Here is a 26,543-nt window from a genome sequence, read left to right on the forward strand (position 1 = left end):
GGTAATCCTTGGGAATTGAGCTTAATGGTCTGGGAATCAGGCTTTAGGGTCATGTGGTTACTCTTCAAGGTCACACCTATGGCTGCATCGAACTTTTGGCATGATAATTCAAAGTAGGAATCAATTCTATTTTCATTTTTGCACCAGGTGTCGCCACTGATTTCAATGATCCATTCATATAATTTTCACCACTATTTTGGCAATTAGGTGTCTGACTCTGAGGGTGTGGGTTCGAATCCCGGATGGGACGTAATCCAACAAAAGTACTAGAATCTTTACTTTACTGAGTAAGTGTAATCCCAAATACATGTTACATTTGACTACTTTCTAAATGGCATTGTGTATTCACAGTATTTTGTCCTTATAAACCCAAAATATTTGTTACTCACTGGCACTGACAATGGGTCTCGGGTGAGCTGAGGGAGTGCTTCTACCACTCAACTACCCCACTGCTCCTTACAGAGGCATGCAGCCACCGGGAGCTGAGTAAGTGAGTTGGGTTTTAAGTCACTTTCAGCGATATTCCAGCAATATCATGGCGAGGACACGAGAAATGGGCTTTACACAATGTACCCATGTGGGGAATCGAACCCGGGCTTTCAGCATGACGAGCAAACGCTTGAACCACTAGGCTACCCCACCGCCCCAGCTACTAGAGCTGAAGAACATTGGGGCAGATTATTTAAACTTCAGGTAAAATATATTTTTATGCTCAAGACACTTTAACAACATTAAGTGTACAAATTCTTTTGAAATGATGACATAAATGATGCCATTATTTCAATATACATGTGAAAGAGAATGAACGTAAGTATACATTTCATGAGCTTGTACAGTAATTTCGTGACCTTATACTGTAGACTTCACAACTCCCACTGGAAACACTAAGATATGCCTCACCAGTGGGGGGAATTAAAGCTCCACATGATAGGAAACACTGATGCCTCTTGAAGTACATAATGAACACTATTACTTACATTATGCACCAGTATGATTTGTCCAGACTTAAGAGTTGTTATTACAATTCAAATGTACAGGCATTGCTTTCAGTGTCATGGCAGGATATAAAAAACACCTACATGTATAAGGAAAGTATTTTTTAAATGAAAACTGTTAGTAAAAATCATAGTGTTTCAACTTCATTAACTTCACTATATTTTCCTCAAATGTTATTTCGGGGAGGTAAAAAAGCTTAGAAGCCCCAAAGTTCCACAGTAAAGTTTCGGGTTCTGTTGTGAGAGCATCTGGCACCACTACATCTCTGGGTATAATGCTCATGCTGTTGATCACTGGATTGTCTGGTCCAGACTCTATTTACAGACCTCTGCCACACAGCTGGAATACTGGCAAGTGCAATGTTAAACAACAAACAAGCAAACAAAATCTTCATCCAACACAGTGGTGAATAATTGTTTTCAATCACCAAATTTTGAATTTTCTGGGTCATTTGGGTTTTAACATTACTTGATGAAAATGTCAAGATTGTCAACATTAATGAGTATCATTGTTTGTCTAAAGGAAATAGGAGGAAATATTGAAAACACGGTGGCCTGAATATTTTAAAATAGAAATGGATTTTGTCACTGTCCTTCACTGGAAATCAGATTAAATTTATTGTATATAGTAAGCAAAGGCTAACTTCTGTTTGAAGATGTACAAGGCAATAAATCATTCAAATTTCAACAACAGTGATCTGTTCATGAACAGATCCCTTGAGATCTTACGACAATCAATATTATGTTTGCTCTACATAGTAGAAACAACCTAATAATTACAGAAGTGGTATACCATTCAAAATCTGGTGTTATCACATACTGATAGACTGTTATGTACATCATAACATCTACAAGTTTCCTATTCTGTTCATAACAGTGATCCTTCAGAACAAATTTATACATTCTTACAAAAAATCTGCTAATCAGCTTGTTATCGCCTCATAAACTCAACCCCTGCCGCCAAATTGTGGGCAGACATGTCGGAGTCTTCTGGCTGAATGAGGCGGGTGTCGGAGTGTGCGCTGGCATTGGTGGAGACACTCACAGGGGAATCCCTCCCATCAACTGGCTGGTAGCCTCTCTGAACCAAATAGGAGTAGATGGGGGGATCACTAGGCTTCACTTCATAAGGCTTCTGTGGCTGCGGTCGGGCATCACCTGGATATGTTGGAGGGGGCATATTTGGGTGGCCCTGAATGGGCCGGAAGTGGCCCGGTCCTGGCGCCATGGGCATGAACTGAGGTCCAGGCTGACTTGGATACATCACAAAACGTGGACCATAGGGTCCAGCCATTTGTTGAGGGTTCATTGGCATGTGGCGAGGATCTCCTGGGTAGGAGTGGGGTTGATCAGGAGGATGTCTGGCCATGGGTTGAGGTATCCCAGACATTGAAGGATGACCGAGACGTGGAGGTGGATGTTCGGGCAAGCTGTGAGGCTGAGGCTCTGAAGGTTCAGCAGCAGCATCCTGGTCATCCCCATCTTCCTCCTCCTCTTCTTCCTCCTCCTCCTCTTCTTCTTCCTCCTCCTCAGATGCTTCTTCTTCATCTTCTGTCTCTTGTCCTTCTACCTCATCTTCTTCCTCATCAGGTCCAACTCCGATCGATTCCGCTTCATCTTCCTCCTCTGGCTCATACCTCTGTGGCTTGGATTTGACACGAGGTATTATCTCTCGCTGTATAGTTCTCTCCGGTGGATGCTCATCCTCGTATGAAGGGTTTCTGTACTTGTCCTGTCTGAGTCTATCGGGTCGGTTGTTTCTACCCCGGGACTGGTATGTGTCGAAAGACTGATCAGCTTCATACCTCTTCTTTCTCGGCAGTGAATCCACTGAAAGTTAAAAAGGACATAAAATGTAAACAGAAAGATAATTTGTTAATATAAAGAATAGTAAGATGATTTGTTAATATAAACAAGACAAAAATTGTAAGTAAGACACACTAATATTCCCAATTGTGACTCAAAACTTCAGCTGAAGAACAATATTGTTCATTCTTCACAAAAATACAATTTTGTATCAAACTTTGCAAGTGTTACCAACTGTTCTTACTTGGTCAAGATCAAAACAATATTCCTTACAAAACCTTTATGACTAACATGTCTTGCAAAAAAATTTTGATGACAACATGAACAAAGATGTCGCAATCATAAAGTGACCACCTGTATAAATCTTGATGATCAACATATAACACCTAGTCTTAACCCAGTAGGTCAAATGTTTGCTTGATGCACACATAAGGACCTGGTTTGATTCACCACACTAGTGCAAAGTGCGAAGCATATTTCCAATATTACCACCATGATATAGTCTGCAGATTCATAAAAATGGCATAAATTCACATTCATTCACTGTAAACTATAGAGGTGGGAGTGACTGAATTCATTCTGGATGACATTTTTCTTGGTTGTAGTGACATTCCAGAGCTACTTCTGCTCCTTTATCAGGTGGGTTCTGATATTTTCCAACTTCTAAATGCTGATCAAAGACTTACTGCTGATCAAAGACTTACTACTGATCAAAGACTTACTGCTGATCAAAGACTAAATGCTGATCAAAGACTAACTGCTGATCAAAGACTTACTGTTGATCAAAGACTAACTGCTGATCAAAGACTTAACTGCTGATCAAAGACTTACTGTTGATCAAAGACTAACTTCTGATCAAAGACTTACTGGTGATCAAAGACTTACTGCTGATCAAAGACTAACTGCTGATCAAAGACTTACTGGTGATCAAAGACTTACTGGTGAACAAAGACTTACTGCTGATCAAAGACTTACTGATCAAAGACTAACTGCTGATCAAAGCCTTACTGCTGATCAAAGACTAACTACTGATCAAAGACTTACTGCTGATCAGAGACTTACTGCTGATCAAAGACTTACTGCTGATCAAAGATGTACTGCTGATCAAAGACTTACTGCTGATCAAAGACTTAACTGCTGATCAAAGACTTACTGCTGATCAAAGACTTACTGCTGATCAAAGCCTTACTGGTGAACAAAGACTTAACTGCTGATCAAAGACTTAACTGCTGATCAAAGACTTACTGCTGATCAAAGACCTAACTGCTGATCAAAGACTAACTGCTGATCAAAGACTTAACTGCTGATCAAAGACTTACAGGTGATCAAAGACTAACTGCTGATCAAAGACTTACTGCTGATCAAAGACTTACTGCTGATCAAAGACTAACTGCTGATCAAAGACTTACTGGTGATCAAAGATTTACTGCTGATCAAAGACTTACTGGTGAAAAAAGACTTAACTGCTGATCAAAGACTTAACTGCTCATCAAAGACTTACTGCTGATCAAAGACTAACTGCTGATCAAAGACTTAACTGCTGATCAAAGACTTACTGCTGATCAAAGACTTACTGCTGATCAAAGACTTAACTGCTGATCAAAGACTTACTGCTGATCAAAGACCAACTGCTGATCAAAGGCCCTACCAATCAATTTATCGAACACATTGATTTCAACCAACCTTCATTAAACACACTGTCATCATCATCACTGTGGTGTCTGTGTTTACGGTTCTGATCCCGCTGGAGCGATGTTCGTGATGTGCTGACCCAGTTCTTGGTGTTGGTGCTCGCTGGCCCACGGACGGAGCCAGTGTTGATGTACGAGATGTTGTAGCGCTCGGCTGGCTTGTTCAAGCCTTTGTGCTTCCTGTGACACACAACAGCCACGATGATGATGACTATAATGATGATGGCGAACAAGACCGCTACGATGATGTAAATCACCATGTTCGGGACAAGCCGGTTGTAGTAGCCGTAATCTTCACCAAAGCCATTCTCGTAACCTGGATCCTGCCCGGCTGAAATACATATATTAAAATCGGAGTGAATATTGTGTTGCCATGGTTACATAATAATGGTGAATACGCCTGCAATATTAAACTGGCATGTCAGTGTTTATACCTTGGCCAGGCACACCAGTGGTTAATACCATGAACATCAGTCAGCTCAGTAACCCATCATGGCCACTGGTTTTTGTCGTCTCTAATGAGTGAGTGATTAAGTTTAGTTTTACGCTGCTTTTAGCAAAATTCCAGCAATATCACAGCGGGGGACACTAGAAGCTTATTATGGGCTTCACACATTGTACTCATGTGTGTGTGTGTGCGGTAGGGTAGTGGGTAAAGCTAGTGGTAAAAGCGTCACCGAAGCCGTCTGACCTGGGTTCGATTCCCCACTTGGGTACAATGTGTGAAGCCCATTTCTGGTGTCACCCGCCGTGATGTTGCTGGAATATTGCTAAAAGCGGCGTAAAACCAAACTCACTCACTCACTCATGTGGGGAATCACACCTGGGTTTCCAGCATGATGACTGAATGCTTTAACCATCTGGTCATTTCTGGTGTCCCTGCTGTTGCATTGCAGAACATTAAGCCCCATTTACACAGGACGGTGACCGCTCTGCCTTCCCTCTGCAGAAAGGCAGAAAGAAGGCAGAGCCAACGCCAAGAATGGCTCACAACGCCACTGCAGTGGCGACTGTATTGAACATGCTCAAAACAAATGCAGAGCGGTTGCCGTCATTGATTGATCACAGGACGCAGAGGGAAGGCAGAGGAAAGGCAGAGCCATCGCCGAGGTCGCAGAGTGAAGGCACAATGGTCAACGAAAGGACGCCACATAAAAACTTCTTAAACTGCGGCATTGCCCCTGCCTTCTCTCTGCCTCCACTGTGCATCAGTCGAGCATCCATTGGCGTTCGTTGAGCATTCACTCTGTCTTCATTCAGCGACTAGTGCATCCCTTTGACTGACTGACTGAGTTTGGTTTTACGCCGCTTTTAGCAATATTCCAGCAACATCACGGAGGGGAACACCAGAAATGGGCTTCACACATTGTACCCATGTGGGGGCATTGTGTAATTTTAATTACAGGTTTCGCTCTATAAATGTAAAATATGTACAATCAACACTCAGGTTATACGGACCCTCATGAACATGGTAAGCGGAGGTTGGAATGAGGTGAAATAAACATGCCATTTAAATTAGCACACGTTTTCACCGATGTTACTTTAAACTAGCGGTCCGTGGATAATGAGGCCGTAATTAGTTCGTGATTGTTGATAATATGATGTGAAATTGCTATCGCGGTTGAAGAACCACGGCGTTTGCTCTGCCTTTACTCTGCCTTTCCAGATTACATATAAATAGGTCTTGTACTGCCAATTTCCACGGTATTTGAGAACAAACAATATTCACACATTGATACTTTATTTTGAAATCCAGATATCCATAATGAGATCATAAGACTAATGAAGAGTAATGATAGCAATATGAACATCATCAAACAATTACATCCGCATAGCAATTCAGTTCCATTTAACACAACACTTCAAATCATACGGTCCTGCCATGGAACTGATCCAGCTGCATTGTTGAAGTACAACTTCAGATACTCTTACAACTGTTTTCCTGGTCGTGTGTCTCGGTTTGGTCCAACTACTTGTGCAGCATCATACGTATTTGCTTGTTGTCTCCATTCTCCAGGTATGACGTCGTGGTTATTGTCTTCAGTGTCAAGTGCAGCATTCTGTAGCTTTGGATATCGGTCTCCGATTGTATTGTGAAGACAAACGCATGCTTCAACCGCATCCCGGACTGAATTAGGCATCAGCTGCATTGTTGAAAGTAGAACTTGAAATCGCTGAGCCAAAATGCCAAACACATTTTCAACTACTCTTCTTCCACAAGAGATACGATAGTTGAAGATCCGTTGCTCCTTGGTGAGTGCCCTGATTGAATATGGCTTCATCATGTAGGTTCTGAGGACAAATGCATCATCCCCGAGTAGAAAGAATGCTATGTCACGGTCATCATTCGGCAATGGCTCAGGAGTTGGAAAGTTTATTGCGCCATCTTCGAGGCAGGTCTTCAGTTCAGATTCATTGAAAATCTGGCTGTCTGACATCGTTCTAACACCATCAAGTTCCAACGTCTCTGAAAGTCATCTACAACGGCTTTCCACTCTTGGGAGTTCCTTGGGCATTTGACAACTTCATTCTTATATTTATCTCGGATAGCTCTGCAAACTTAAGGCACAAAAATGGAGATCGTGCTGCGTGACACACGATACTGGTACTAGAGGCTTGGGTATTTGTCCCTGAGTTGCAAGGAACCTGAGGGTTACGGCAAGTTTCAAGTCAGGCTCTAAATTCTCTCGCCAATTCCTGTTCTGTTTGGCGATTCTTGGGCCAACCCGTTGGAGGAGTTCGTCAAAAAGGGCTTGCTCCATTCTCAGATAATTGTAGAATGATCCTTCATCTTCTAGATGCAGTTCTTGCATTAGTTGGTTGTAGTCCCCGAATTGCAACCGTCTATGTTGCATCAACCATGGGCGGACCCACAGGGTTCTCAATCTTCTTCTTCTACGTTTATTTATCCTTCTATTAAAAATGACAATGGCTATCTGGTTGAAAAACAATGCTTGTTGACCTTGCAAAAAAAAGCTATTTGCAAACGCAGTTTATTGTTCATGCTTACTGAAGTTGTTATACGATGATTTCACTTGCTAGTATGAAACTAATAATAAAATGTCGTAGCCAGGTACATATACCTAGAGTATACTGCCGAACAGTCGCCACAGAACACAGAGAGAAGGCAGAGCGAACGCCAATGAATGCACAAGGAAGGCACAAGGGTAGGTGAGAAGGCAGAAGCAACGCTGAACGGACGCCGTTATTTGCATATGATGGTACAGAGAAGGCAGAGGGGAGGCAGAGGGAAGGCAGAGAGGACGCCTAGGACGCTCAAAGAACGCCACTGAAAAGTAAAAAATTGGCAGCTTAGGTCGTACAAGGAAGGCACAAGGGCTGTGGCAGCAGTTACACTGTAACATAGGTTTGGCGACCCTGTCCTGGTAATTTTTAGAATGCAGAGAGAAGGCAGAGCGGTCGCGCCGCCCTGTGTAAAGAGGGCCTTACTAAAAGCAGAGTAAAACCACACTCTCACTCACTAAAGTTATGTGCCAGTATGTCATATCAAATCCCTTTATATCCATTCTCATATTTCTCTAAAACAGTATATCAATGTCTACAACACTGCACTTACCTACAAGTGGCTTAATTATCAACTCAATGTCATATTTGGTGTTTCGTTCGTCACGCCTGGTCAACACAACAGACACTTTCTTTCCAGTCGTGAACATTTCTGGGCGACCTTTACCTTTGTTGCAGTCGTAGGAATCCTGAGGATAAAAAATAACACATGTTAAAGGCAACACTGTTGTTATGTATAAACCAGTAACCATGGGTTACCATCACTCTGTGTAACAGATTCTGTGTGAAAATACAGGTCCTTGATAACTAGGGCTGGCTACAAGGTTTCATAATAGGAAATATTGTTGATGGGAAAATTATTATGATTATCAATATGAGTGAGTGAGTGAGTATGATTTTACGCCGCTTTTAGCAATATTCCAGCAATATCACTGCGGGGGACACCAGAAATGGGTTTCACACATTGTGCCCATGTGGGGATTCGAACCCGGGTCTTCGGCGTGACGGGCAAACGCTTTAACCACTAGGCTACCCCACCGCCCGATTATTAATATGAAAATTGTGTAATCGATTATACCGAATATGAAATTTTTAGAGTAAAATTAATATTTTTATACTTATCCGGACTCATGTTTATTTGCTTGTCTTCTTCTGGCGAACCTAGTGGAACACTTGTATCTCCCAATTGAAGCTCCCTTCAATAAAAAATCACTCATTAGTACTCACCCCGAGTTATCTCCCTTTCCGTAAGCGCGGGAAGGAGGGCGCCACCCAAGCCCATGTGCCTCACTCTCTCCTTTTTTGTTTTGAGCCCAACACTTTATTTTTCCCGAGAAATCCAAAGTGTTAAGTGGGGAGGACGGGAGGGCTTACCTCATGAGTCAGGATAAGTATAAAAATATTAATTTTACTCTAAAAATTTCATATTTTTTCTTATCCTGACTCATGTTTATTTGCTTGTAGAATCCTACGGAATAGGAGGTGGGATTATATATACTTTGGATTTTACTAAATAGTGATTTTAACTGAAATGATTGTAATAACCCTAAGGGAACTTCATGAAGGCACTGAACTGAATTCCTGCTGTTAAATTAACAGCTGCCTTTAAATAGGTTATTACAATTTACTGAATAAAAGTATATAGAACATTAATTAAGCTAAAGCCATTAATGTGGTAGTATAAACTGTTGATAGTTTATAGTGAATACTTTTATAAGAACCAAAGTAGTAAGCTTACAATATGCATATATATAAGCTATAACATAACTGTGCCTAAGGTATAATGATAACTTAAGCTGTATAATAGTAACCAACTACTGAGAGTTTGTTAACTAATACATGTTATGAAATGAACATATGATAGAGCTTAAAGATTAACTTAAGCTGAACATATATATAATAGTAAAACTCGTAAGAGTTGTAAGTATATATATATATTATGATAACGAATCATAGTACTGAGCTTAAGATAATATGTTAACTTAAGCAAATATATATATAGATAGCATACAGCTATGAATAGTGTTATCAGATAAGTATAGAATCAGCAAGATAGACTTATCTTCTCCGTGGAACTGTCAACTGTTGAGCGAGGACCATGGGACCGAAATGGTGGATACCTGAGACGTCCTTGGTGGTGATATCTCTCAGATAATGGTTTGCAAACACCATCTCGGACCTCCAAAAACATCCCTCCATAATGGTATTCAAGGAACAATTTCCATGTAAAGCCAAAGTTGAGGCTAGTGCTCTAATTTCGTGGGGATTAGCAGCACTTGGAGGGTTCAGTCCAGCTGCCTTGTAGGCTTTTAGTATGGCAGTTCTGATCCAAATAGAAATGGTAGCTCACGACACTTCTGTCTGTGAAGCGGTAGATATAGGGATAAACAATCTTTTGAATTTCCCTCTACTCTGCTTGGATCTTTGGAGATATATTTTCAGTGCACGATCGGGCAAAGTGATAAGTCCATCGTATCCCTGCGCCCAAGTATGGATGAGAGAGCTGGGACATGGAACAACCTGTCTGGTTGACCTGGTAGTTGATTTTTCGCTATAAAATCCCAGCGAAGTCCCAGATGAGCGATGTTGTGAATATCATCAAATCGTGTTCTCTCATAGTCCAAAGCGTGAATTTCCGACATTCTGGCATGCAGTGGCTAACGCTAGCAGGAATAAGGTTTTGTGGGTCAATGATTCATATGACGCAGATAACAATGGTTCGTAAGCCTCACTTGTGAGGTGTTGAAGTATCACATTTAGATCCCAGGCTGGGCTTGAAATTTCCGCTTCTGATCTTCCAATCGGAAGGCGCCAGAGCAAGGCGAAAGTAACTCCGGTGTTCTGGTCAGTTTGACGCCCGTTCTCATAGTAATGACTGAGCTTATGGCTGCAAGATAAGTGGACAGTGTAGATCCTTTGAGATTCTTAGTTTGACGAGGGAAACATAAGAAATCTGCCACTTGAGGATGTGTAGCAAATCTGGCTGAAAATCCTTTCTTAGCCGCGATAATTGACAAATCTGAGCCATTTATCATCGTTATAAATTACGAGTGGAGTTACGTAGTGCAAAGCGTGACCGCCTTCGCCGCTCTGTTGGAATAACCTCTCTTATTCAAACACGCCTTGATACAATCCCACACGGAAGTCGGAAAGCTTCTGGTGTTTTGTGCACTTGTTTGGTGTGTGGATGTATCAGTAGATTGGAGCGCAGTGGGAGCTGAAGTACTGGTTTTCCGATTCTTTCGTGATGAGGTCTGGAAACCACGCTCGCTGGCCAGTAAGCGAGACCAAAATCAGATTAAGGCTCTTCGCTTTGACTGATTTTTAGCAAGACTTGTGGGATCAACGCAGGAGGCGGAAAGCGTCACGGCGTTTAGTCCCTCCCACGATATGCTTAGTGCGTCCGTTGCCCATGCTAGTGGGTCTGGTACTGGCGATACTGAAGGTTGTCAGTTGATTGTTGAATCGGGTGGCAAATAGATCTATCAGAGGAGATCCTATTTCCATGATTATCTGATTGAATATTTCTGTGTGGAGCATCCATTCTGTCGGCGATGGTTGGGTGTGGTAGAGAGAGCGTCTGCTAACACATTCTTTGCTCCTGGAATGTGGCAGGCTTTGATATCGATATGTTTAGACTGTCGACTAGATCGAACAGTTTGAAACATCGAAAGTGAGTAGATTCAGTGATCTTGTTGACCCTTGTTTGTTCACATAGAACGCCACTGTGGAGTTGTCTGTATGAATCATTAACTGAGCGCTCTGTAATAGGATGCTCCAGTGATCTATGGCGTTTATGGCTGCTTGCATCTCTAGCAGATTTATGTGACATAAGCTCTCTTGAATGCTCCATAGGCCTGACGCTGTCCTGCCGGAAAGGTGGGCTCCCCAACCTTTTAGTGACGATCCACGTAAAGATGTGTTTCCGATTCCGCTCTAGTAAGGAGACGCTCGCGCAGACATTCAATCTCTTGGTCCACCAGAGTAGATGTGGTTTCATGTAATCTGGTAGACTGAACGGTAGAGAGTCCTCGAGATGGGCATTGATGAGGACTTGTAATGGACATAATTGGAGCCTGCCTCTGAGTGTCAAGTCTTGAGCCGATGTGAGTAGTCCCAGTAGACTCTGCCACTGTCGTAGTGGTAACGGAGAGAGTAGGGCTTGGGGATCAGTTGTTGTATCTTGATCCATCTGTCCTCCGGGACTATCATACGGTTCTGAGCTGTAAGGAATCGTTATACCTAGAAACTGCAGATCTTTGCGGGCTCTAGGTCCGACTTGAGTAGATTTACTAACCAGCCTAACTGCGTTAGTAGCTTGATTGTAAATTCCAGCTGTAGTCTGAGACGCTGTGGATGTGGATCCACCTGTATGCCGTCGTCTAGGTAAAATGCACTCGCAGGCCTTGGACGATGTAGATATGAGACCATAGGCTTGGTTATTCTTGTGAATATCCATGGGGTCAAGTGATTCGAAGGGAAGTACTTTCCATTGGTAGTGTATGCCGCCTAGCATGAATCTCAGATATTTCCTTGAACTGGGATGAATCGGAATGTGTAGGTATGCATCCTGCAGATCTATACTTACCATGTAATCTAGTGGGCCGAATTAGATGACGAAGTTGAGGTAAATGTATCATGCCAAACGCTGGTGGTTTGCATAGAAATTCTCTGTTGAATATGCTCATGTTGTATATTAGCGATACTTCTCTTTGGAATTCTTTTTCGGCACTAGGAAGACTGGGGAGTAGAAACCTGGTATGATGTTTTGCTGATCGAGAACTTCTAAGGCCTGTTTGTTTAGTAGAGACTGTACTGTTTCTCTTAACATGGGTAGTAATGCCAGTTGAACGTTGAACCCTGGTGGGTTGACTGTTAACGGTGGCTTGGCCTTGAGTTGTAGACGATATCCGTGATCGAAGGATGTTGGATACGTCACGGGTCTTGAAGTATCTCCCAGTTTTCCCAGTGAAGTTGTAGTCGCCCACCCACTTGAGAGACGGTTGTACTGGGACGACTGGGGGTGGAAGACTCCAGTCGTTCGAACCTGACTTTCATCGCTAAATCCATCGTCCACCTCTGGATGATCTGCCTCTAGCTGATCCTCCTCTGAACTTGTTGTAGGGGCTTAATTGAAAAGAATCCTTGGGATTATTAGCGGCCGCTAATATCTTATCCCGTGCTCTCTGTAGCCCTGAGAATTTAGCCTTACCCGAGTACCTCTGTGCTGAATGTTTGAAGCGTTGGCTAACGTATCCATAGATCTAATCATCAGTACTTCTCTAGAATCTTTAGATACTTCCTTGGAGACCTTGTTAATGTTGCCACCAAACAGTAAAGGTGAAGACCATGGAGCTGTGTACAGGGGCTCTGTGAATTGATTATTCCAAGAGCATGAGGCTAGTAATCCTTGCCGACGTGCCATGGTGGTAGTTTCAGTAAGAGCTGAAAGATGGTCTGTAAGGAATTATTGATCTTTCTTCTGCATGAGTAGAGCTGAATAGATCATCCTGTCCTCCTCATCCGTAGAGTTCTTGAACGTGGTGATGAGAGTTTCGTCAATAGTCCTAGATCTATTAAGTCCGAAGAACATTCTTCTGGCAATAGTATCTAACTGGGCCATCTTGATCGTCAATCCTATAACTTCTGGACTTGGAATCACTGATAATCTTGAAGTTTTCATCAATCTCCTGAGTCTTGAAAAAAAGGCTCCATATTATGTCCATAAAAATGCTTGGCATTGAAGATCGGTAAGTGAGGAAGATGGGATTTAGTAGATTTGGAGAAAGTTGTATCCAGTTTAGCAGGAACGGCTGCGATAGGATCCACAGGAGGTATGGTGATATGATCTACGTCATCATCTTTCATCAGGTAAGTTTGGGCTGTATCCTCGTTCTTGGAGGGAGAGGCCAGTTGTAATTCATTTACCATCCAATACCTTATCTCAGCCTCTGAGAAAATAATACCATCGTCTTCCTCTGACGTATGGTCGTATGTCGGAGACCTCGATCTGTAAGAAGATCTATGTGTGGACTGAGGAGAACGGACTGACGAGTGGCTAGTGTATGCAGATCTTGGAGACGACATCCTTCGGAGACTGTGGGCTACGCTGAACGTTGATGGCTTCGGCCGACGCCTGGGCTTCTCGAAGCGTTGAGGGCTTGTGAACGTCTTGTAGGCGTTGTAGAACCACTTAGCCTTCGCGTCTTGCGCGAATGTCTGGAGTCAGTGTCCGCTCCGACATATGAGTGCTTGCTTTGCGAACACCCTTCGTACATGACAAGGTGCTTGCTAGGCGAAGCACTCCTTCTCCGCGAAGCCTCTTGCAAAGGATCAGACTCTAGCTCCTTCCCGGAGGCGGCCTGGGATACCTTGTGCAAAGAGCTCACTCCGGGCAGGGTTGCCCTTCGTGGAGGCACGTCTATGGGCTCAGGGGCCCTACGCGAAGTCAAGGCGGGCTCTGGGGCCCTGTATGACTTAGTATGGGGTGGGCTCTAGGGCCCGTGGCTCTGAGGCCTCTGTAAGCCGTAGCGGTCTTCCATCATTCTCATAATGTGGTTGATCAAGTCATCTGGGACGTTCTGCGTTGATGGGGGATGTCTCTGCAGAGGTGACGGACCCTCAGATAAACGTATTGGTGATAGCGTCGGCATCTCCAGTTGTGTGTCCATCTGCGCTGAGGTGATAGTCGCAGAAACGGGCCGTTTCTTGTGACGAACTTCTGGAATGATAATAGGCATATCATCATCATATAATGCTAATTCTGTAACTGGTAAGATATCAGAGGCAAATTTATTAGATTTAGTTGACTTCCCTTTAGATGACGGTGTAGATCTTGGAGTACGCAGAGTACGAGATGATATGGCTAGTTTCCTCGACTTGCACTGAGACGACGGCAGCTCTTGAGATGCAGGTCGCTTCTTGGACATAGCGGACTGCGTCCCACGCTTATCCTCCGAGGGAAACTCAGGCATGCCACCAGCCGGTGACGAGTCCTCAGTCAACAGTTGACATGAAACATTAATTTGCGATGTATTAGCCATGTTAGAAACCGTTTACGAGATTTATCTGCCTTCCGTCTGTAAACGGAACATAAATATTTGTCAAAGGCAGAGATAGGTAAATTGCTACACAATTTACAACGAGAATCAAAGGAACATGGAGTAATGCAACTAGGGCATTTTAAATGAGGATCGGTATCAGAGTAACGTAGTTTACAATCTGTGCAAATTTTCATTAATGTAGCCTACTGAACAATCACGGCAAAGCGTGAATAAACAGCAGAAACACAATTAATAATCAATGCAAATTGAATAAATATACTAGCACTACCTCTATACTAGCGTATAAGAGGAACTAAACTAGATTTAAATAAAGGATATATGTGTTGGGAGACACAGGTGCTCTCACGTCCAGCTCACTGGGCGAAGGAGAGAGTGAGGCACATGGGCTTGGGTGGCGCCCTCCTTCCCGCGCTTACCGAAAGGGAGATAACTCGGGGTGAGTACTAATGAGTGATTTTTTATTGAAGGGAGCTTCAATTGGGAGATACAAGTGTTCCACTAGGTTCGCCAGAAGAAGAAGACAAGCAAATAAACATGAGTCAGGATAAGAAAAAATATACAGTTTTCATTTTTTCATATACATAAACGTAAGTCTATTTTAATGGACTGCTTCTAAATTATGTTCAGGACGCTTTTTGGTTATTAATCCAAGCATAAATATGTTACCACTCACCAGTGAAGTCAAATATGTTGATGTCTTTCAGATTTTGGCATTTTTGTTCAAAGTTGCTTCTCCGCTATTTATCAATAATTGATCAATATTTATTAAACGATGATCAATCTCTATAATCCATATCAATAGCCAGGCCTACAGATAAACCATACTTGTTGTAAGTGGTGTCCAAAAGGATCCAGTATCTCAGTAACTTGATTCAATTTGAGTCATCAGGGAAAGAAACCTTTCAAAACATCCCTCTAGACCACAGGACCAGTGAGTGGACAATAATTAGTGGTCCTGTCTGTACTTCACTGGTCCAAAATAACATTCGTAGATTTACGTAACTATTAATACAAAATTCACTGGTCACCAGGACCACTGGAAACTTATCATTTAGTGGTACTGATGAATTTTACTAGCCTGGGACCACAGGACCAGCATAGATTTCGCACACTGCTCATTATCTTAACTGCGCTCATCTATGTTCATGATGTCAATCATTGGATTGACTGGTCCAGACTGCTATTTACAGACAGTTCTGCTCTCGCTGGAATACTGATTTCAGTGCTGCTGAACAAAAACACTGACTAACAATCAACATGACTTTCTGTGGGAGAATTGGTTATTTCTGTCATATCATGGCATGTTGGCTTGAAGTTGATGAGTGCCTGAAATGATTTACCATGTAGCATTTATCATGTGACCATTTTAATGAAACTCCACAGCACAGGCATGGTGCTGACAAACCTAACAACATTAGTGAGTTTAGTTTACCGTATATTACCGTAGATAAGCCGAATTTTGAGGGGAAAAAAAGCAGTCTGTAGAAGGGGGTCGGCTTAATTATGGGTTACACTTTCGTCAAACTTTTTTCCAGGGGTTAAGAAAATGACATCGGATCGCTTCACGTGAACAAACAAACAAAAGAAGACACCTTTGTCAGTAAAGACGTCAAATTTGCAATTACACATCACTAGACAAGATTATTTACCTTTCCAGTTCTAATTTGATTTTGCTGGGCATTGTATCATTTGCAGGGATTATGATTACCATGTGTATTTGTCTCTTATGCAGAGCCGGAAATAGCAATCAGCTGTGCACACGTGTCCTGGCGATCTACCGTGATTTAGTTAAAACATACACAATAATATAACGGGATGAATTCTGTGATCAGTAAAATATAATACATAAAACTATTATTTAACCCAAAGAAATATATCCTAGCATTGTGTAATTTTAACTACAGGTTGAATCGCTCTATAAATGTAAAATATGTACAATCAACACTCAGGTAATACGGACCCTCATGAACATGGTAAGTGGAAGTTGAACGCTCATGGAATGAGGTGAAATAAACATGCCATTTAAATTAGCACAGGTTTTCACCGATGTTACTTTAAACTAGCGGTCCGTGGATAATAAGGCGGTAATTAGTTCGTGATTGTTGATAATATGATGTGAAATTGTTATCGCAGTTTGAGCGAAAAACGTACCCTCACGAACATGGTAAGCAGAAGTTGTACGCACACGGAATGGGGTAACATAAGCAAGTCAGTTTGTTGACATGTGATCGTCTAGCTACAATAAGTATGATATTTAGCGAAACAAAATATATTATCCATTTTCTGTCAACTACACTTCATTTCGAGGCGTGAGTAGACACAATATGACTGTGAAGTCTTTAATCAATGCGGACAGAAGTTATAATTATCAGTTGTCTGTGGTCTGAGTTTGCCGCAATTAGGACCCCATCATGGGGGTCGGCTTATGTACGAAACATACCATTTTGACACTGATTTTAAGGGTCAAGTTAGGGGGTCAGCTTATCTATGGGGTCTGCTTATCTACGGTAATATACGGTATGCTGTTTTTAGCAATATACCATGTGGGGAATCAAAGATGAGCGAACGCTTTAACCACTAGGCCGCTCCATTAGAAACATTAGTGGACCTAACAGAGATTCAAACCCACAATCAGAGATCAGCAAGAGGTGGCACCATAGACAACTGGGCCATCCACAAAACCAGAGACAGTGATGCTTTTTCCCTTCACATTGGTCAAATGTCACAAAAGGATACTTTTTGAACCATATACAGTCCAATTTATTTTCACAGCCCAAGTTATCAGTATTTCAATACTAATACTAACCAACGGTTTCAACCCGAACAGTAAAACTACATATGGTATAATGCCTCAGATGTAGTTTTCCGAGTCACTAAGAAGTTGCTCACCTGAGTGAGTGAGTTTGGTTTTCAGCTGCTTTTAGCAATATTAAAGCATTACTACAGCGGGGTACACCAGAAATGGGCTTCACACATTGTACCCATGTGGAGAATCGAAATGCGGATCTTCAGCGTTACAAGCAAACGCTTTAACCACTAGGCTAAACCACCACCCCCGTTACTCACATGAACATTTCAAATAGCAAATAAATAGCCACAAGGAAATACACAAATGAAAATTGAAAAAGCTAACGTGGGTACTCATGCACTCATTTATAATTTCATACATCAGTTGAGTTTTTGACATTATTCATTCATATTTGAACCATGTAGTTCACAGCAAATCAGTATAAAATAAACTCTTAAGAAAAGTAGGGGAACTTCATTTTTAATTTACGATTGATCAAAATCGGGAGATATATCGGAGTCAATCAATGTTGATATGATAATAATGAATGTTTTGAGAGTGCTTCACCACTTGCACTTCCTTATGGCCATAGTTGTTTGTATTGTAATCGCTCTTGAAAGATGATTGGCGTACGTGAAATTTGCATGTGTACGATTTTCATTTTCAAACAGAAAAAAAATGGCTATAAAAGTACTCTAACAACTGCGTGATGCAAGATGATTGTCAAAATTTAGGCTCTACAGTGATTTATCGAACTTCTTGAAAAACGTCAAAATCAAGAATGACACACCACGCACATGTATGGGGCTACTGCACGTGTATGGGGCCATCAGAAATGCAGGGGGGGATCACCTACTTTGTACACACATTTTAGGGAGGGGCATTCACATTGAACATGCTTCTTCATAAACCCCCTCTAGCCATAAATTATGAATGGTCCCTGAGGTAAATCCTTGCAAAGAATGCCAGTCTGTCAATGAAGATGGATTATAGGAATTTATTTTATCTGAACTCTAATACTCACACATGATTGCAGTCAGGTGTTCACATTTACTTGCATGGTCAAAAGAGATATACTTCCTGTAAATCACTGTATCAGAGTTTGCATGTAACCATGGCAACTTACTATCAATGGCTGTCCAGGTTCTCCATCGTATATTGCCAAAGTGACATCACAATCATCAATGTTCATGGCGTTGACGGTCACCCGGGAATGTTGTCTTCTCAAAGTTGTTCTCTGTGTTCAACCTTATTGTACACGACAGAGGACTTGATTGTATCGACGCCGAACTCTGACCTTTTATTACTGCCTGCTTGTCGAACACATTGTACACAGGTCCATTGCAGTCTTTCGTACTGTCCATGAAAACTGCAAGCATACAGCAAATTAACAACTTATTACTATCAGAGGTGAGGTGAGGTGAAATTGGGTTTAACGTCGTGCTTGAGAATATTTCACTCATATGACGACGTGCATGCGTATGTGTGGCTGCTTGTACTAGCCCAGACTTAAACTGGTTTTATAGTGCTAGCTCGCTGAGATACCATGCCGCAGTGAAGCATGAATACCCCACTCAGACACATTATACTGACTCCGAGCCGACCAGTCCTTGTAGCCATTAATGCCGAGCGCCAGACATGGACCAACAAGTACCATATTTTAACGTCTTTTGGTATGACGTGATCGGGGATCAAACCCGCGACCTTCCGCTCTCCGGGCGGACGCTCTAACCACTACACCACGGTGGCGGTCTATTACTATCAGAAGGGGTGTCTAATTGAGAGTGAATCAGGGTTGCATGGAACATTAACAAGTGCATCCTATTATAAATGCAACATACTATTCATGTCTACATTCACCAAGAGTGTGTAAAACAAATGTGTTTCAGACTAACCTTTACTGGTCTATAGTGGTGGTCCGATTAATTGAAATAACCGAAGATTGGTCGCAGTGACTAAATGACCAAGCAATCGAACATGTTTTCTCGTAATCGAACACGACCAATCTTGGAACACTTGTTTGCATTAACAATATTTTTCACAAGGCTGGTTTTGTCTGTGTCATTAAATTTACATTTCATAAGCACTACAAGCTCGTTCCAAGTCATGACTGAATTTATCTCAAAGAATCCAGGAAATATGTGTTCCTAACATACTAATCATCATTTAAATATGCAAAATTTGCAAATGGACTTAAAGCAATTTGCAAAAAACAAACAAATTACCACATGTTTTGTTAAAAAAAAATTGTGCACATTAACAAAAATAACAGGCACATTTAATAAATGACGCTTACCAATTATTTTCGATGATTGATCGGTTGTGATGGACCAATCATCAACTATTAGATTTTAACCAATTCCCAACACCACTGGTCTACACAATATACATCCTTGAACAAACGCAATACCTCGATCTTCAGTTTATGCACCATACTACTGTGCTTCACAGATCCCTGAGACTTGGATATCGAAAGGAATAAATTAAAATCTTTTCTAAGGAATACATTAAAAAAAAAAAAATTTTGTCAATACATTTTCTACCATTTACATTCAGTCTGCCCCATCTTACTGAATCATTACTTATCCTGTTACCTTGGAAAACCTGTGTCTTAAAATAGAACAGCTTGTGCAAATCATGTCAGTAAATATTATTCTGATTGGCTTCTGTTGACCAATCAGCCTATCGGTTACGTTAATGCATGTATAATCTGTCAGTGAGTGCCTTCTGTTGAAACAGGTAAGTATGCCTACGTATAACTATGCGAAAAAAGCCCCAAAAATACGTCGTCAGTTTTTAAACGATCATTATGCAATAACCCATACTGACACGGGTATGAATGATTACTAATCTGAATCAGTGTATTATTTCCTAACATAACTCAGGGCTTGATTTAATCATTTAGAACTTGCACAGGTGCAAACTGAAACTGCAAAATGCAATTTTGTATTTATACCAACTTGTACCCAGTGCATGTTAATAATTTGCTGATTAAAGAACACACTCTGACTTCAGCTGGAAAACAGATTGATGAGGTACTGGTTTGGAGCAGTGATTGCAGTGATTCTGATGACTACATGGACAGTAATAAAATGATTATATCATTGGCATGAAATTTTATGTAGCAATAAATAATAACAATATTATTATTAGATCCAGAATAATTCTGTTATAATGTTCTAAAAATCAACAGCAAAACCCAAGCATTACGTGTAATTTTATATTGAGGTACATGTGCAACCTGTTTATGTCTGGTGCGATATCTGGTACTGCCTTTTCATGTTTAGATTTCTACATTTTCTGGAAATGAGGAGAATCTCTGGGCTCCTTTATATTATATTAAGATAATTTAAGCACTTTTTTCTGTTAGATATGTTCAATTCAGAGTCTTGATCTTAGTCTCAGCAGAAGGCCCATAAGCAACAATGGCTACACCATTCTGACAAGGAAAGAGAACTCTGTCACTAAAACTGGTTAAATAATGGTACTTTTATGTCGGTAACTGTTATTTGAACCAGAGATTGTACCTCACAAAATTTAAAGTGTTGATTGATGTGAAGAGGCCTCACTCAGAATAATTATGTGACATTTGTTTTTTCACACAACTTTCAACATGTATACTCACACTGGAAGTTTTGAGTAGCTTCAGGACCAGAGCCTTGAGGCTTGACCATGTCCACTTGGGTCACGAGAAGGATGACCAGCACAGTCCACAAGGCATCCATGTTTCAGGACCTTTCTTATTACATGCCTGTACAATAGAAACAGATATTTTACAAACTATGCAAAAAAAATTAACACATATTACATTTGGGCAGAGACCATATCGGTATATGGTTTCTGATTTGGGATTACACTTCTTAGTAAAGTACAGATTCTAGTACTTTTGTTTGGTTGGGTTTAGTACCATCAGGGATTCAAACCCACACACTCAGAGTCAGGCACCTAATCGCCAGCACACAAAGTCAGACGCCCAACCCGCTCAGCCACTGCGGCTTCAACCCAACAAAAGTGCTAGAATCTGTACTTTACTAAGAAAGTGCAATCCTAAATGTAACATATGTTACATTTGACCACTTTCTAAATGGCATTGTGTATTCATGTAACACAAAGAAATGATAACACTGTATTCAGAGCTTCCAAGAGAGTGAGTGAGTGAGTGAGTTTAGTTTTACGCCTCATTCAGCAACATTCAAGCTATATGACAGCGGTCTGTAAATAATCTGATCTGGACCAGACAATCCAGTGATCAACATCATGAACATCGATCTACGCAATTGGGATACGATGACATGTGTCAACCAAGTCAGGGAGCCTGACCACCCGATCCCGTTAGTCGCCTCTTACGACAAGCATGGGTTACTGAAGATCAATATTCTAACCTGGACCTTCACGGGTTACCAAGAGAGAGAAAAGCTTGAGATGGCAGGGTCCAAGGGGTGCACATTCCTGCCTGCTTCAGGGTGAACCTGGAGGCGCTCAAAATGTGTACGCGTAATTTTGTTGTGAGATGTATCAGTTTTGTCGTGAGAACATGACATGACAAATTAAAGCGCGAGTCTCAAGGGAACGGGTTGAGACTTGGCAGGTATGGTGGATTTATATTTTGTTTGCACATATTCTGAAATACTATGCAGATTTGACTTCAAAAGTTTTCAAAATGATAGATTTGCTATGTGTTACAAAGACCCTGATGTAGCTCATAGTAAATGGTAATGATATCACTGATACGCGTCACAGTCTGTATAACAAACTCCCAATAGTATTAAATCAGACCTTGCTGATGGCAGCAATATCATGTCACACGATACTGGAAATGGTTGGAGTGAGTGAGTGAATTTGGTTAAATGCTGCTCTTAATAGTTTAGTCATATCTCCACATGGTCAGCCAAATGTGAGAGTGAGTGAGTTTAATTTTTTGCCGCACTCAGCAATATTCCAGCTATATGGCGGCAGAGTGTAAATAATCGAGTCTGAACCAGACAATCCAGTGATCAACATCATGAACATAGATCTGCGTAATTGGGAACTGATGACATGTGTCAACCAAGTCAGCGAGCTAGCCAAATGTGAGCAGAGATATCACACAGTGATGAATTACCACTATGTTGGATGGGTGTGGTTTTACGTTGCTTTTAGCAATTTTCCAGCAGTATCACTGCAGGGGACACCAGAAGTGGGCTTCATGAACCCGGGTCTTTGGTGTGACAATCTGTCAATGTGTGTGTCGACTGGGCAGCTGTAGGTGAATTCATAGACAAGACTGGTTCGTAGACGTAGATTCGTAGGCAGATTGAGCAGTGGATTCGCAGACGTTAGTAAAATGGGAAAAGTTCAACCTCAATGATGATGAAAATCGATATTATGACTTTAATGTAACCGAAAAGTGTTTGCATTTTGTGAAATAAATAAAATATATCAGGTAAGTATGATCGGCGATGAAAATATGCTTAAAATAATAAAATATGCTTCACTATTGTTGTTGATCACTCTTTCATAACAATGTTGTCTGTCTTTTTACATTTTACGATTAATATATACTATTATTCAATTATTAATACACGTCTACGAAATCACCGTCTACGAACCAGTCTGGGCTACGAATCCGCCGCGTCTACGAACTGGTTCAGTCTACGAAATCACCGTCTCCCCACTGGGCTACCCCATGCACTACTGTGTTTGAACCAACAATTAAACATATGACTGGAGCAAGAACTGGTATACTTAATGATAAAAACAAGGGAACATCTGACATGTTGCTGAATACTTGTGGCAGAATGATGCACATTGGCAAATACAATAGCATGTGTGAACATGGTGAAGGTTTTGTGAATTTTATATTTTGAAGCATTGTTTAAGACATATTTTGGTAAGAGTTCCTCCTGTTCCCCCATCCCAAATAATATTTATAAATATACAAAAATCATTAACAAAACTTAACACAACAATTACTAGAGAACTCACAAAATGACTAAAAGTCCAAAATTTAAGTTAGGGTTAGGGTTAGGTTTGGGGGAACGGAAGGAACTCTTTCCCATATTTTTCTCCAAGGTGAGAGTCACATGCCTATGATTTAAACCAAACAGAAGAGGTATCTGTTAACCTGCATTGACTTAAATTAGTATCTCACAGCTGAGAATCGCGATGGTGTCCTTCATGAAGACGTGACGATATTGGACCCCACAATCGGCATCGACGACAGCATATCACAATACATATCTTGAATGTTTCTCAACAATATCACAAGGTTTAACATTCCTCTTATCACGTTAATGAGGTATTCTTACTTGATGGTAGTATCACCATCTGTTGGATACCGTATAGAATGTCTTACCTATCCAAATACGTCCTCCAGATATTCAAAGTGTCAACCACTTCCTACCCGGACGCCATTTGTATTCTATTTATAGCTCCCCAGGTGAGACACAACAGGTGACTCTAGTCGATAAAACCCAGGTGTGTAAGCGAAACACGATCGCTGCATACAGGAAGTTTTCTACACAACGTGTGTTTGATTTCTCATCTCTGAACATAAACATTTTAATAGTTAGGAAGAAAATAATGCAATAATTCATCTAGTTCGATCTTTAGAAAGATAATTATATGGCCCATTTGACCAAAAGCAACACAGGTGATTTTAGACAGATTAGACAGAGATTAATGAAAACGGGAATGTCCCAGTCAAACTGAGTATAGGTTAGCACCCTCCTCAAGGGTGATATGGATTTCAACGCTCGAGCCGTTAGGCGAGAGCGTTGAATCCACATCACCCGCAGAGAGGGGGGGGGGGTGCTAACCTGCTTATACCACGAGGGCGCCGCATGGACTCGTACAATTGCTTGTTGCTCGTGCGTTTCCTGCACCGACCAGGTCGTTATCCACATATCAACCTCTGCACGTGCAGACAGGAGGTTGATACGCAGAAAATCAACCCGCCGGAACAATGGACATAGCACACCCTAGTGGTATAAGTATAGGTTAGCACCCTCCTCAAGGGTGATATGGATTTCAACGCTCGAGCCGTCAGGCGAGAGCGTTGAATCCACATCACCCGCAGAGGGGGGGTGCTAACCTGCTTATACCACGAGGGCGCCGCATGGACTCGTACAATTGCTTGTTGCTCGTGCGTTTCCTGCACCGACCAGGTCGTTATCCACATATCAACCTCTGCACGTGCGGACAGAAGGTTGATACGCAGAAAGTCAACCCGCCGGAACAATGGACATAACACACCCTAGTGGTATAACAAATGTTATCAACCTGTGGGATGGGATGTTGGATGTAGGCATCCATATCGGGCTCGAACTGACCTGCACAACATATTGGGCATGATATGATTAATAATTCGACCCCACCCGCAACAATTACATACATGTCCTAAAATCTTCCTCATCACTTCCAAGGTTACTGTTGCATCCACGCGGGAGATTCCGGGATTCCGAGATCCTCCTTTTTCGACCAGAACGGTTCACTATTATAGTCCGTCAACCTAACTTTTGGAACACGTTTTTTTGCAAGTTACGTTTAAACAACTTTTATTCGCTCAGTTAATAATGATATCTGACGACCTATTGGGTGTTGAATTGAGCACTAAAATTTATATCAACTATTAAAGATTTTACTTAAGAAACTAACACATAAAGTTTCTGACAACAACATTTTCACAAGGGAGTACTGGCAAGTACTGGAATAGCTATCAACAACGTCGCAATGTGTGTGGCACGTGCAGGTTGGGTAACATCGTGATTGTGTATTGACATGTCGAGAAGGGACCGTATCACCAAACTTTTTCATTTTAGAAAGATGTTTTAATTATTCATTTGTATTAAAAGGTAAAGGAATGTATTATGAGAACATATCAATGGTCAGATTGAGATTCCGATGTGCCACAAACCCCGACTTCAATATCAATGTCAGATTCTGAGTCCAAATTTATGATCAATGGTGTGACCGTTTCTGTTTTCAAACCATCATTTTGCCAATATTGTTCTTCTACTTGCAAAACGTGATCTACACAATTTTCCACAAATCTACTGGGACGTTACAAATTTCGTCAATCACAATACGTTCTGGAAGATATAGCCTCATTCGACTTGTGTAAAGGCCAAATTACATCCCTCACTACTCGTCAATTCAACACCCAATTAGGTCGTCAGATATCATTATTAACTGAGCGAATAAAAGCTGGGTACCTTTTGTTGTTTAAACGTAACTTGCAAAAAACCGTGTTCCAAAAGTTAGATTGACGGACTATAATAGTTCCACTTTGGTGGAAAAAGGAGGATCGGCTGGTCGCATGAGTGACATGGATTAAAGAGACGATATCGATTGTTACTATTTCTATCAACCACCGGTCTGACCGATCTGAGAGAGAGAGAGAGAGAGAGAGAGAGAGAGAGAGAGAGAGAGAGAGAGAGAGAGAGAGAGAGAGAGAGAGAGAGAGAGAGAGAGAGAGAGAGAGAGAGAGAGAGAGAGAGAGAGGAGAGAGAGAGAGAGAGAGGAGGAGAGAGAGAGAGAGAGAGAGAGAGAAAGAGGAGGGAGAGAGAGAGAGAGTGAGAGAGAGAGAGATATGTGGCAAAAAAGTACGTACCGGCGCTTGTGTGAAAGCCAATGTTCACCTACAAGGTAACCAGTAACATGTTAACATGCGCGCATTGACAGGTGAACCACTTTGGTGCCACCCGCAGTAGCTGTAATACTAGGATAATGACTCACACGTTAGGGTCACAACATGCCAGGTTGTAAACCAGCAAACTTCAGTCATAAACAACGCCTGTCTCTTGTGAGCCTCGATAACACCAGGAAACACACAGTGACACTGGGTTTATTGGTACTCGAGCATGTAATCTATGCACACACACAGTTTCGCCATACAAGGCTATCTGCCAGACACTTGTGTTGTTGTTTCTAGATATTTAAGTAATGATTCGCTTTATATATATTTTCCATATGAAATAATTGTTAGTTGGAGGCATTCAGCCTCAGTGTGGATGGGTGAGAGTGAGTGAGTGACTTGGGTTTGACGCCCCTTTGAATAGTGTTTCAGACATATCACAGCGTGTCAGCTTAATGTCGAAGGAAAGCCCGAATGTGAAGCAGGTCTTGGGCGTGTATACCACACTGGGGGATCTACGGGTGTGGTACTGACCAACTCGGAAACATAATCAGGATTCGA

At 41.6% G+C, this 26,543-nt stretch overlaps 1 protein-coding gene across 2 annotated transcripts; it reads right to left on the reverse strand.

Moving 5' to 3' along the window:
- Positions 1–1,388: 1,388 nt before the first annotated feature.
- Positions 1,389–25,983, reverse strand: LOC124270214 (histone-lysine N-methyltransferase SETD1B-like). Of its 2 annotated transcripts, none has more exons than XM_046705254.1 (6): positions 25,959–25,983; positions 20,994–21,119; positions 18,495–18,737; positions 8,070–8,205; positions 4,485–4,823; positions 1,389–2,825 (listed from the first exon to the last, which is right to left on the reverse strand). In XM_046705254.1, exons 3-6 carry the CDS (start codon positions 18,558–18,560, stop codon positions 1,927–1,929), a joined length of 1,440 nt encoding a protein of 479 aa, XP_046561210.1. In that variant the 5' UTR covers positions 18,561–18,737; positions 20,994–21,119; positions 25,959–25,983; the 3' UTR covers positions 1,389–1,926. The 2 variants fall into 2 exon arrangements, with proteins under 2 accessions (XP_046561210.1, XP_046561211.1); XM_046705255.1 differs by lacking the exon at positions 25,959–25,983 and adding an exon at positions 23,703–23,784.
- Between the last annotated feature and the right edge of the window lie 560 nt (positions 25,984–26,543).

Source organism: Haliotis rubra, unplaced genomic scaffold (assembly GCF_003918875.1).
Source record: "Haliotis rubra isolate DU_JTF1 unplaced genomic scaffold, ASM391887v1 Scf15, whole genome shotgun sequence".
Taxonomy (NCBI): domain Eukaryota; kingdom Metazoa; phylum Mollusca; class Gastropoda; order Lepetellida; family Haliotidae; genus Haliotis; species Haliotis rubra.

Coding starts and splice junctions, on each gene's coding strand:
- LOC124270214 (XM_046705254.1), bottom strand. CDS start 18,560: ATGAACATTGATGATTGTGATGTCACTTTGGCAATATACGATGGAGAA. Junction 4,824..8,069: donor GATAATTAAGCCACTTGTAG/GTAAGTGCAGTG, acceptor TATGTATTTCAG/CCGGGCAGGATCCAGGTTAC. Junction 2,826..4,484: donor TGACAGTGTGTTTAATGAAG/GTTGGTTGAAAT, acceptor TTTAACTTTCAG/TGGATTCACTGCCGAGAAAG.